Genomic DNA, 14,422 nt, shown 5'->3' with positions numbered 1-14,422 from the left:
AATACTTCATTCTGTCCAGTTAATAATATACAGAACAATAATATTTGACTAAAATTATAAACTATAGAGACATTTTATATAAAGAACATTATCTTGTTTACATCTGTGTTTATAGCAGGTAAAGTAATGAGAAATAACAAAACAGAAGAATATTTTTGTGAGAATAAGTGGGTTTTCATTTGACTTAGGAATCTGTAGGTCTGAGCTTTACATGTTGTTAGGGATGAGATGAAAAATATTACCTAGGTTGCATGTCTCTTTGGAACTGGACTGATTGATACATTATGTTGTTGGTAATTTATCCCATATGGTTTTTGAATTACTATTCTAATATGATAGATCAATTAGTCACTCTCACTATTTTATTATAATTGATATTTTTCCAAATCTTAACTGAAGAAGAGTTAGAGACCTTACAAAGTGACTGGTGTACAATAAAAAAATGGAATCCCAGTGTTTGTGATTATATTGTACTTATTATTTTCTTATCTCTTGTGTTCTTACAGCCTGATCAATGTCTTACTCAAGAGAGCAGCCATATATGCACCTTCTCTTATTACATAAACCCCTTCTTATATTCAAGTAAATATGACTCAAGCCTTATCCTTGACATTTGCCAGAATTCAAGCATGATAGACTTTCCTTAATGCTGTGATTATTTTCTAGCCCTTATATACTTACAGTCTCATGATGAATCAGGATATTGTGATGGATGAGTAAAGAGGCAATAGATTGCTTATTTTGTTTCTTTCTCATTTTAGAGAAAAAACATTTTTTTTCAATGCAGGTTGATGGAGTTCCTGAATGATTTGCACGTGTCCCAAAATGACAAAGTTCCTCATTTCTATCTTTCACAAAATATAGTTTCCAGTCATTTTTTTTTCTCTTGACATTAAGGTCCTGAAAGAATTAAACCCTCCCACAAGCAAACACAGTACAAACAAGCTTATGTATAAAGTCCTCCATGCTTAGCAGTGACTAACTCTTTTTATAATATCAGCATCATCTAGAATGGAAGCACTGAAGTAAAGCTATAGGGCTGATTCTGGTCCTCTTTCCTTGCTTTCTGGGACCTCAAATCCATCATCTTTGATATCTTGTCAAAATATAGTCTGCATTGCATAATGTTTTGCTATAAAGCCATTCCTCTTTTCTAACTGTTCTTTTTCTCTTAGCCTTACAGTATATATTTTCAGATTATGAGAAATATCAATCTGCAAGGCTTTTCAGCATGCCACCCATGATTAGAAAATATTTTCCCCAACCAAATCATAAACACGTAGTTTAACCAAAAGGCATTCTAATTTTCATGCTATGTTGAGTATAAATATAAATTCAAGGCAGCCAAACTATCCATTTCCAAATAAGAATGTATACCTACACTCATTAAAAATCATCTGGAAATGTGTATTGTTAGCAAATGAGTAAGAAATTTTCACTAGTATAAAATTCCTGCTTTATATAAAAGCCACACTGGCCATTCAAGTATTTGAGGTTATTTTTTTTCCTATATTTTTTGTAATTTATACTAAAATGATGAAATTAGGCTTCAAATCATATGAAAAGGAAATTAAAAACCACTTCTACCTATAGGGCATTTTTAGAGTGTGCATGTAAAGACAAAGTGTCCATCTGCAGACCCACCATCAACACTCTTTCTCTCTGCACTCTAAGGAAACAGCTCATGTTGAAGAGGTTTTAGAGAACAATTAACAATCCCATGGAGAAGCAACACCATATTCCCTTCAGTTTGTGCCAGTTTGCAAGTTAAAGGTCAAAGGGCAAAGACATAGAACAGGACTCTTCAAGGAAAATTTTCACAGAAGACAATGTTTAAGTTGTTGTTAATGACAGTCAACAGATCAATAATCAAGTTCAAGGCAAGCTGTTCATTGTTTCAAAAGCTAATCCCCTCAAAAGCTGGCTTTCACACAAAGCCAATGTCTGACTCATGGGGTGCATTCCTCCTGACCATCTCTAATAAGTTCACAGCCCAGTGGCTGTAAAGCCTTTCACTGCAAGAAGCAGCTCCTAAAAATCAATAAAGAGGTCTGTCAGTTGCTGACTTTTCTCTAGGAAAAAAATATTGATACAAACCTGCTCTGCAGGTCACATGAAAATGACAATACTGCTCTTAGGACAAATTACACTCAACAATGAAATGCTTTGGTGGTCTCTTGGCTCTGTCAGTGATCAAATGGATGGCAAAATACCAGAAGCCATACTAACCCTTTGAGAACTATGGTTGACATGCAGTAGGTAATGCAATGGAGGATATTCATGCAACCTCAGAGTCATCATTTTAATTCATTTTTAAAATGGCAATGCTAACTGCGTATACCAAGGCAAATTGAATTCTCATGCAATGGATTTTAAAACAAGAATTCAATATGTCTAAGGGAAAAAAAAAAGAATTAGGTTGCTATAAACAGTTGTTCAAATAAAATTTCACTCTTAGGAGATACTGTTAACAAAATATCTTTTTTATTTGCCAGAAAATTTTGGGCAGGTAATATCATTGCTGTTTGTTATAAGTGTATTCATGTAGTACTGTAAATCGTTTTAGAATTACAAGGGGGTTATGGGATATGTTTTAAAAACAGGAACTTCTTGAACCTATCACTGTTTTTAACATTGGCCAGTTCTACAATTTACCGCATAGCAACACTGACAATCCTAAGACTCTGAAAGCTGGTCTGATAGTTCTCAAAGGGTTACACCAATATATTACTAGAATTACAAATCCTTGCAAAATAGCTGTCACTTTAATCTACTTCAGAAACATACTGCTTCTTGCTCTGCTTTGTAATGAATATTCCTGACAGACCCATGGAAGGCCTGGGGCATTGGCCTAAATACAACCTGGGGATATTATCACAATGATAGAGGGGTCAGGTGGTAAGAGAGGGTTTAGAAACACTTCAAAACAATTCAAAGGTCCTGTTTTGAATATAGGTATGAATAGAAATGTGTGATGAAACATTAAGGACATAGCTGAGAACAGCTGTATAAAACGAAAAATGGATGTATTATTAAGGCTGTTACTATATTGCAGATATTTTGGCCCCTTGTTTGTTGGAAAATGGCTGTCCCGACAGTCTAAAGTCCTGCCTGTGTATCCAGATCTCCCACCTGACAAAATGATGCGCAGGAGATTATCCATAGCAGTCACAGAGCTATCTTCTTTGGAGACAAAGCTGTTTTGGGTCTTCACACTTTCCTGAAAGTTCAATTGTGGACTTTATGTTTAAACATTTTTTTTTCCTTTGCTTTAAAGCAAAAATTGTGGATTTTCTCTTTTGCTTTTTTTTTTTTTTTCTCTCTCTCTCTCCCCAAAATGGGCTCAGACTTCAGAAGGAAAATAATATTTAAAACCTTTAAGAAGAATCTTTTCTTCTTTTTTTTTTTCCTCTTCTTTAGTTAATCCTGAAATTTGACTGGGCATTGAGCGTGCAGAGGAAAGGCCTATAACTGAATGACAAAGAAAGACAAAGGACTGAAGAACGGCAGATACTGTGCATCATGGAAGCTTTCCCATGAGTGTATTTCCACTCATGTGCAGGACCAGCAACCCTCTGGGTTTGGAAGGTCAGCCCCAAATCAGGCTGCCACAAGCCTGCTCCTAGCTAGGAAACAGCATAACAGCTCTTGTCTTGAATCTCAAGTTACCACAAACTCCTGGAAAAAGAAAGAAAGGGAAAAAAAACCCTACATCACACCCACTCTTGCATAGAGCGTTTACAGTACAGTATGTGGCGGGGTGTTCCTTTCCTCTTGAACTGGAACACAGTGTAAACCAATACAAGGAGGCATAAGGCCAAGATGCAGGGAATGACAATAGCTATGGCTTTCACAGTGCTGGCTGTGTTGTCCAGTTTGATGACAATGTCTACATCATCTGGCGGGCTGTGTCCTTCTTTATCTCTGTCTGTTGGTCCATCACAGCCCATAAAATCCTTGAGGATGGATCTCGGATATCCAGGTTCTACTTTGAGTATCTGGTTGTTGAATTTCCAATACTCCTTTCCTTTGTAGAAATATGTAAAGCCTGCGGGGGAAAACACACATACACACAGATACCACTTATTGGTGAAAGTCTGTAAGTATAGGAATGCTAACGACATAAGCTAATTTGTAAAAGGTGTATTTTAAGACCCTTCCATTTTCGTAGGAAGAAAACCTATCCTCAGTTCAACTGCTGTGCTGCAGGAACTGTGCCTTCTAATACCCATGGAAAGCTCAGCAGAGAGAGGTGATCTACAGAGGATGCTAGAGGATGATGAGCTGGAAGTCACATCTACACCTCTGCACTAGAAATCTTTATCCTTTTGCTGGCTTATGGTGTGCTGGCACAGAATCACACATTAGTGTGATGACATCAACCTATACTGAAAGACACTGAAACAGACCTATAAATGGAAACACTGTTTTACCCTCAGGCTGCCACCGAAGACACGGTTCAATACATTTTATAAAGCAGCTTCTCACCTTTCCACACCTCCAGGGAAATTTCTTATTGTCTTAGTATCAGGCATCATTGTGCTCCTCCAAAAAATAGGTTTTCTTTTGTCATTTGAACAAGAAATCATTATAAATCATAAAACTGGAGGTGTTTTCTTTTGTCTGCTAGAAATCTTAACAAATAAATAGATATTCATAGTATTTTGTGTGCTAACCTCATTTCTGGCTCTAGGCCACATCTGTTTTTCCCCTTCTTTTTTCCCTGTTGTTTAACTTATGTACTTAGTTATGTTAAATTTGTGTCAACTAATTATATTTTATAGAGTGGTTAAAAGCCCTTATTAATCCTTTTAGGAATAAACAAATCTACATTTATAACTTTGATACTTCTAAGCAACTTACAATTCCTGGGGGAGGATGTGGTATGTGGAAGGCTCAAAGAACTCGGCAATATATATGATTCATGTTCTAAAACATTCTGGTTGCTCACTTTGTGAGCTCCTGACAAATAAATTATACGTATGCATTTAGGATTATTCTCCATGCTTTGCTGTTAATTTTTTTAAGGCAGATATCTACTCTGTTCTTCTGTCTATAGCTCCTTCATGTCAAGTTTCTTTGGCTGTGCTACTTGGACTTAATTCTTGTTTTTGCAGTAAAACTAAGAAAAAAATGAAATATTTGATGTTGTAATCATGGGAAATGTAAGTGTAAAAACTTAGTATATGCCGTCTCTTTTAAGCCTCACAACTAGTTGGTCAAGTAGAAATTACTACTCATTTTTTTCAGAAAGATATTGAGGGTTGTAGATTTTAAAAAATATATACATATATGATATTCATATACACATATATGTATATACACATACACACATATGTATCGTGGTGAAAGCAGGATTTAAATATTTTTTATAAGTATAAAGTCTGAACACTCAATGAATGATGTTGTTGGTTTAATATCAAAGGTTGTAATAGATGTCACCCCTGAAATAAAGAACTCCAACGTTGCACAAAAAAATTCCAGAAAGGATAGACTATCACTTCAGGTCAACTTCCTTTTGGAAGTCTTTCTGTTCAAAGCCATGAAAATCTGCTGTGGCTTTTAGTTTCGAAGGACAGTTCTGCAATCAGAGCAATTTGCCAAGTGAAAACAGGTGTATGTAGATTCAAATTTTTCTGTAGGGAGCTGGTATTTGATCGCACTAATGAAATCCAGTGTAATTACTCAACAAGCTTGGATGAAGAAATGTTGAAGGCCTGCCAAATAACAGCACATTAGATGATCACAGTTGAACAATGGCACTGATTTAGAATTAAACAGACCTTCAAAATAGATGAACGTACTTCTTATATTTATAAACTGGAAACTAACAGCTGGAAGTGTCCTCATCTTCAATTTTTAGCCAAAGCTAATTACTATCTAAGCTACTGGGCATTTCATATTTATCAGTTCTAAAAGCTAAATTTTATAGTAAGACACTACATATATAGGAACAGAATTTGTAGTTACTGAAAGCAATTGTTAGAAATAAGGAATCTAGTCTGTAGGAGTTTGTTAAATAACATAAGTGGTTGAAAAGAAGCAGACTGAAATATTGGTGATAGAAATATGCTAAACCTTTATTCTGTAAAATCTCTCGCTCAATAATTTAGGTTTACTTTTTTCACTTCTGAAATGTCAATTAGTTGAGGAAATGTTTAGTTAATTATATCTTTTTCTGTTTTAAAAACAGCTCTGATGTCATGCTCCTGCATATGATAAGAATTAAAATTTTGAGAAAGAAATCAGCGAGGTTGCAATATATACTTTGATGATGATTTTTTTCTTTTATGTTTGGCCAGATCTCACTAGTTAGTTTTCTATTGCTTCATCCTAAAAATGTAATGACAGTTCATTGCAGTTGTAGTGGTGAATGGATGTTCTCCAATGGCAGTGCCTCTATGTCCTATTTTGGGCTTTTACATGTTTATTGGTAGGCAGTTAAGTGTTTGGTAAATATTTGTGAATAAACTGACTCCTGTGGAAATGTTTGTTTAAATCAAACTTGTGGTATTTTAACAGAGAGTGAGTGTTGAGGGGAAGAATAAATACACCAAACTGACGGAACCAGGGGACAAAACTATGTTAATAGGCCAAACCCGGGGCTGCAAAAGGTAAAACAAAATATGATAATTAAAATTGGAATTTTGCGTTTCTTTCAAAAGTGAATTCCAAAGAGAAAAAATAGAATATTTGAAAAGTGTGACTTGACAACATATGTAGGAATAATTTGAAGGAGGGGTTGATTCTTTACTATGGTTTTATTACAGTTAAAAACCAATGCTGCTGTGTGAAAAACACTGTGAGGTAATCTATGTTAAGAAATCATTCCACCGTATTCTGAAAGAGTCAAATCTAATTTGGACTATTGCTATTTCCTCTTTACTTTTAGGGAACTAAAAAGAAGAAAGAAAAATTGTTAAGATGGTTACAGGGAAAACCGGAAGGAGGATGGCTTAGGAAGCGACAATCTCAGGAAACCTGGGTTTGTATAGTATGACCAAATGAAAAATTTAACCAGATATAACAGATGGCCAGTTACTTTAGCAAAACAATTTAAAAAACACGTTAATGTTTCCTCTTTGGAGACAGTGCATTAAATCATATTTATTGGGGCTAAAATGTCCTTAGTTTCAAGACTTAAGTACATATCTTACAAATTTTACAATCAGGGATAAGTTATTTGAACGAGTTTAGTGTTGGTAAAGAGGTACTTATGTAGGACAATTAAATTCGATATAATGAATTTATGTAGCAATCCTGATAACAGAGAAGACATTCAATGGCATCAGATACTCATATTTCATTGGCCAAGATGGCAGAATTAGTATCAATAGGTAGGCATATTTCACTTCAATGTAAAAGGCATAAATATTTACAGCTTAATTTTGAGCCTGTGGACTTTTAAAAAAATTGACCATTGGGAGAGGATTCCTACAACAATGGATTTCTATAATGGTGGAAGAGTGAAGTAAAGGCAATGTTTCAGCGTCCCATTGTCTTGGATTTTCTGGTTATCAAATGTCATGTACATGGCTTACCTTTTGCTTTTGTATGAAGTCATTATACAATCTCTCTAGTCTGACTGTACTGAATGAGGATCTTGCTTGTTTGCTAACACTCTAAGCAAGCAGCAAATAAATATAATATTCAACTTGCATTATTATTAGGTGCTTTGTTCTTTGGTCTATACTACTATCTTCCTCTCGAGGCCAGTTCCTATCCCACATATATTGTTATTATTATCTTTACAGAGATGTTAATAGACATATAGGTGAGTTTAATTCAAAGGTATCTATACTGTCCCATGTTAAAATATTAACTGTATATCTTTCTAATGATTCTTCACAAAATTAAGTAAGTTGAGATTAAAAAGTACAGCATAGTACTAAATACTAATCTAAGAGGAAAGTTTATATAAATATTACATAGCTGAAGTATGGCATCTCCCAGTGATTTAACATAATGAAAAAGAACAGTGTGTTACTACAATAGTTAGGAAACTTAAGAAATGTGTAATGCACATCTTGCATACCATTTTCTTTGTGCACAAAGGCTCCCTGAGGAGATTCAGGGATCCCTTTCCAGACTGTGATTGGCTTGGGGTAGCCAGGGTCCATGGTTTTCATTTCTTCACTGTATCTCCAATACCTAAAAAGGACAACATAACAACACACACAAAGGAAAAAAAAAATATATATATATATATATATATACACACACACACACATACAAAAAAAAAACAACAAATAGTTACAGTTATCATTCATTAAATTATTGCTGTATGTTTGACACTATTGCCTATATACCTGTAAGTGATTTATGGAACATCTGAAGAGACAGGGGGCATAAGGTATTTATTCTATTTCCTTTCCTGCATATGTTAAAAATGTGTTTATTATTATACATATCCTGCATATGTTAAAATGTATATATTACTATGCATATCCTATATATGTTAAAATTAGCATTTATTCAGTCTGCTAAAATTCATAAAAATGCTAACTATATTATTCTACCTAAGTATATTTGCAATTCATAAGGGTATCACAAACCTATGTGTGTGTATGCACTCACAAGTGTGCGCACATACTGAATCTTGATTTTTTTAAGAAACAGAACCTTGAACAAACAGATGTGCCCCAGGTCTCCTTGATCTTAGATTTTAGGATATGTGAGTATAAAGACAATAAACCAATTATCAAAAAAGGCATGCAGTGATTGAAGATAGTAAGAGCTATGAAGGAAAAAAAAAAGGCAGATAGAGTTATCTAGGAATATGTAGGAGACATTTTTAAACTAGTAGAAAGAGAAGACCTCTTTGATAAGCTAACATTTGAGCAGATAAAAGTGAGGAACAACACATTTAGTATTTGGAGAACACTGCAAGCAGAGGAGGTGAAGTTCCTGTGGAAAGTACAGGCATGGAGTACTTGAGCACCTACCAGGAAGGGAGGGTGATTAGACACAAAGTCTGAGCAGGAACCAGAATCTAAGGTGAGATAGGTCTTTACACCACATAAAACCTTCGGTTTTCCTCTAAGGGATATGAAAATATATACTTTGAGTAGAGATGCCTTAAGAGCATCTTGAAAAGAATATGCTGATTGCTTCATGCAAAAGGAGTTGAAAGAGATAAAGCAGAAGCAGAGATACTAGTTAAGAAGTCATTGCAATAAGCCTTGAAATGAGGAGTCAGTTATAGAGCTGATGATAATTTAACAGATTGGGAATATATTTTAAAGAAACAGACCAAAGGACTTAGTGATGAATTGGATTTGAAATGTGAGAAAGAAGGAAATTGAACGTGACCTTAGATCTTTGGGCCTGATAATCTGGAAGATTACTGTTGCCATAAGAAAGCAAGGAAAAATATGTGATGGCAGTCTGAATCCTGAGAGTTAGGGTGTTGAATTCAGACATCAAAGTGGAATTATAGATGAGAACATTGTGTATATGAGCGTAGACTTTAGGACAGATCTTGAATGGAGTTAAGGTACTAAAATTGTAAAGCAAAGCTCAGCTAGAGTCAGAACCATCTGGCTCCTGTTGTTTCACAGGGTGCCCTCAAGCCATTTTTCCAGAACCCCCAGACTTCTATGAAAGAAAATGAATATCCCTACTTTGGATCACTTATTATTGTCTATATGTTCTAAGAATAAAACAAGTTTATATTTTTATATTAAAAAATATTGTCATAATGGGGCAAAACTACTGGAATCCAGAGTAATATTGCCTATTTTAGGCATAATGCCAAATCCAAAAATCACAAAATTCTGTGGATTATCTTCTTTATTCACAAAAAATCCACGATAAAGTAATCGCTGTCCCTATATGAATGAGAATTCTTGACAGATAGATGTATAAACATGTTTGTCTGATTTCAAAAGTCTTTACTCTTTTCACAATGAATATAATTTCCATGTTTACTTGATATCATCAAATATATTTTCCCAATTTATTTGATATGTCTCCTTCTCCCAACTAAACATCCATGATTACCTATGAAATCTAATGGGTTTTAAAAAATATTTATTTTTTAGTTTTAGGTGGACACAATATCCCCATTTTATTTTTATGTGGTGCTGAGAATCGAACCCAGTGCCTCACGCATGCTAGGCGAGCACACTACTACTTGAGCCATATCCCCAGCCCTGAAATCTAGGTTTTATCCACCCAGGTTTGGTAAATGATTTAATTCTTCTTGGGATTAGTTATTTTGCCTAAAATTAGAAAAAAAATCTACTCTGAATGTTTTTCTGTGCTAGTTCTTATGGAGTATCCTTTATCTACAGATTTTGTGCAGTAAGTTTTGTTATAAATACCTAGAAACTCACTCAGATAATATTTGCAATATTAGTACTTCCTTCATCTTCAATGGAAATGAGGAAAACATTGCTTCAAGAAGTGTTCCCATTTGTAACCTACAAAGCTGTGTTTACCCAGAAAGGGAAACAATCTCTCACACTTGTTTGCCACAGATACTCATCACAGGCAAATTAGAGCAGATCTGATGAGCAAATTAGAAAAAGCTTCATGAAGAAGCAATGAGGTGAAATAATTGTGATAGGTGCCTATCTTTCTTGGATAATGAAATGAAATTATTCAAATGTCATGCTACCAATCCTGAAATACAGTTTCTTTCACACTTTGTTCTTAAAAACATCTTCTTTTGAATTATTTGTGAATATTCCATTTCTGTAGAACATTCTGGGATGACTACAGAATGGTCACTGTGTTTGAGACTATGGGTATAATATAAAGTTCTCTCCTCTTTAGTTAATACTTCAATGGAATTTACAACACATATGTTAGTGGCTTCTTCCACTTAACCAAAGAAAGCTTCTCACAAGGAAATATCGAAATACTTTATTTCTTAGATAATAGCCCCCCCCCCCATTTTACATCTCTAGGGATCAGAATGCATGTTGTTACAGAATCAAAATGTACTTGGCAAGAAGGACATGGGGGTGCACACATGAAATTCCAATGGCTCAGGAGGATCACGAGTTCAAAGCCAGCCTCAGCAAAAGTGAGGCATTACACAACTCAGTGAGACCCTGTCTCTAAATAAAATACAAAATAGGGCTGGAGATTTGGCTCAATGTTCAAGTGCCCCAGAGTTCAATCACTGTTAACTCCCTACCCCTAGAAAAAAAGGAAAAAAAAATGTACTTGGAAGGGTTTCCCTTCAATGATAGATTAAATAATGATATACCTTACAATAAATGGCATAATTAAATTACATAAAATATAAGTTAAAGTCAGTTTGAAATGGTTGAATTTTGGAATAATTTAAAATCCTGGGTATGATGCAGTCATTTAGTAACATTACTACATACTTAGAAACCACTTTCTGAGAAGTAATCATATTATTCTTTATATAATAATATCTATATTTTATGTTGTGTTTTGTGCCCATAAAGCAAATTTATATAATACATTCTATTATTTGATTTCCCTTAACTCCCTCAACAATCTTTATACTATAATGTTCTCTATAAAATGTCCTAACTATAACTATAGTGTATATTGTTGCTCAATCAGTGTCACAGCACTGGACATCATTTTATTTGAAGATAAGTGACTTATTTACCTTTGCTCTGCTGTGTTATGGAAGAGCTGAAATTCAAATGAGCCCTCTTTGGTTCATAGTTCAGTATGTTTTCAACCTTGTTGCTGCTAGTAACTCTCATGGCATATAGCATCCTGATAATATATTTACTTTTCACTCTTATTGTTGAGGTATAGTTGTTATGTATAATTTTCCTTCCTTCCTTTTTCTATTCTCTCATAGATAACTCTCACCCATTGATACTTTTTTTTAAGTTGAAGATGGACACAATACTTTTATCTATCTATCTATTTATTTATTTTTATGTGATGTTGAGGATTGAACCCAATGCCTCACACGTGCCAGGAAAGAACCTTTTGAGCCTCCCCATTGTATGCCAGACACATAAGATTCATAGAATGTACGTTTCAAGAAAATATCCATGGAATGTGAGTTTTATTAGATTCTTTTATAGCCACATAATTCTGGTATAAATTTACAAAATAAATGAATTTTCTCTCTCCCAGCAGATAATGTAAAATTAGAATAGGGGATCACTTTGCAATCTGAGAATCTCAGTGTAGGCTTGAACCCTCAGGTTGCCTGCTGTGTGTCAGCTTTGTGAATATCCAGTAGACTGGAATGTGATTAGAAATGCTTAACTATTTTCAGGGTTGTCTTGCTAAAGGTACTGGGGCTTGTTAAATAAAGGTTTGGGTTTTAATTTTCACATATTTGAACATTTTCCAACATTAACAAAAAAGCTCAACCTGCTGATATTTTCCTCCCAGAAAAATAAGTTTATGGATTGGTTAAAAACAAAATAGCATATTCAGGCTAGAACTCTTTAAATAAACTACTTGAGGACTTTAAAATTTAGATGTTATAGTGGAGAAAATTTGGAATATTGTGTGGAAGGGTCAATAAATGAGAAAGGGTTTATAAATGAACATTATATACCTTTTCATTCTGATCATCAGTCATGTGTATTGTAGATTTTTTAAAATTTTAAACTGGGAACTGAACCCAGGGCAGGGGCACTTAACAACTCAGCCATATCCCAAGAATTTAAGTCTTTTTTTTTTTTTTTTTTTTTTTGAGAGAGAGTCTTGATAAGTTGCTTAGGGCCTTACTAAGTTGCTAAGGTTGGCTTTGAACTTGTGACCCTCCTGCCTCAGCCTCCTGAGCCACTGGAATCTACTGTAGAATTTTGATTTTAATTAGATGTTTCTTTGAGAGAAGCATTCTTAATGTTTTAAAACAATTATGATAAGAAATAAGATTCATTAATCAGATTTTAGACTTGATCATGAATCACATGCATAGGAGAAAAGAGTTATTCATGTGACGTAAATTTTTAAAATGCTTTCTATGCTAAGAAATAAAACAATACAGAAGTTTCTGTAGTGAAACAATTTAATTAGATAGTGCTGGATACTGAATTGCAAACTAAATTCAAGTGGACTCAAGGGTCATTTCACATGACAGATTTTTTTTTTTTTAAATCCAACATAGTGTCCATCTCATGGACATCATTACCCTAAACATGTATGAGAAGACATGAATGGTGTGAATATACTTTGCATACAACCAGAGATATGAAAAATTGTGCTTTATATATGTAACATGAATTGTAATGCATTCTGCTGTCATATACAACAAATTAGAATAAAAAAATAAAAAAAAAATAAATCCAACATGGTTGCAATTCTTTGCCCAGATTCAAGATTTATGACCACAAAATAATAGAATGCTTCTTTTTTCATACCCAAATAATCATACTCTTCAGAAACACACTTAAAATGCGACAAAACAGAAAATATCATTTTTTACTATGTTGTTGAATGATTTAAATATACATAAAGTAATTAATTTATAAACACAATTTAAGCTGGAAGTATTTTTCTATTTGACTATTAGTGGTAATTTAAAAAATTTCAAGGTGGGCCAGAATTTTGTCTTTTTAAAAATATGATTTTACAGTTCTCAATAGTTGAACTTCGAATGCTGTATCACACTAGAATCTTGGAATTTATTTGTGAGAAGATGCTAAGAAGTGATTTAGAAACATAGCATTTTAGAGCTAAATGCTATGAAGACCAAAATGCATCCAAGTACCAAATTATAGTCTATTATGAAAAGGGCAAGCAGGAATCTGAGGGACCGAGTTCCATGCTGTATGTGAAGTAGTGAAAGAGTAGATATTTTAATCTGCATTTACAGATCTATTTAAAGAACCACCATTTCCTCTACTCTTGATTATTTCCATTCTTAAAAGATTTCATGGGGACCTCTGCTTTCAATACCTTTTATATGTCAATTACTCCCAAATCTGTGCCTCCCACTGACCTTTCCATTCAGAGGCAAACTCAATTATCCAACTGCCTACTTGATTCCTCTCATTTGGTTTTCAAATAGATGCTTCAGATCCAACATGGACATTTCAATCTCTTCATCTCTTCCCCCCAATATTCTTTTCCTTGTCTCCTTTATCTCCAGAAATTGCACTACTCAATTTTTGGGTGAAGATCCTAGAAATTGTTTCATGTCCCCTGAGATCCAAGTCATAATAACAGTTTATTATGATTACATTCAAAAGGAACCCTTCATCTATCTCTTTTGCTTCACTTCCACTACTACCTGTCCTCTCTGCCTGTCCAATGGTCTCCCAAGTACCCTTCTTACTTCCACTCTGGAAGCCCATTCTTCACAGCAGCCAGAATGATCTTTAGGGACACACATAAAATCAAGTCATTGTGCTCCTGAAAATCTATACTGCCTTTCCATTTTACTCAGTACAAAGTCTTCCTGATGACCTCCAGGACGCTGTGCCATTGGATCTCTACTGACCTGGTTGACCTCTTCTGA

General features: G+C 34.4%; 1 protein-coding gene across 1 annotated transcript in view; it reads right to left on the bottom strand.

Annotated features, from left to right (window-relative positions):
• Positions 1–3,413: 3,413 nt before the first annotated feature.
• The window catches only part of Mmp16 (matrix metallopeptidase 16), a 253,559-nt gene continuing 242,550 nt past the window's right edge, over positions 3,414–14,422 (bottom strand). Inside the window, exons 9-10 of the mRNA XM_027947595.2 lie at positions 8,036–8,151; positions 3,414–4,048 (exon numbers count right to left, since the gene is read on the bottom strand). Coding sequence (XP_027803396.1) covers positions 3,714–4,048; positions 8,036–8,151 — 451 coding nt within the window. The 3' untranslated portion in view covers positions 3,414–3,713. The remainder of the gene's footprint in view (positions 4,049–8,035; positions 8,152–14,422) is intronic.

The sequence above is a fragment of the Marmota flaviventris genome, chromosome 15 (assembly GCF_047511675.1).
Source record: "Marmota flaviventris isolate mMarFla1 chromosome 15, mMarFla1.hap1, whole genome shotgun sequence".
Classification (NCBI taxonomy): domain Eukaryota; kingdom Metazoa; phylum Chordata; class Mammalia; order Rodentia; family Sciuridae; genus Marmota; species Marmota flaviventris.
The sequence above is the reverse complement of the archived record's forward strand: the minus strand, read 5'-3'. Positions and strand labels throughout refer to the sequence as shown.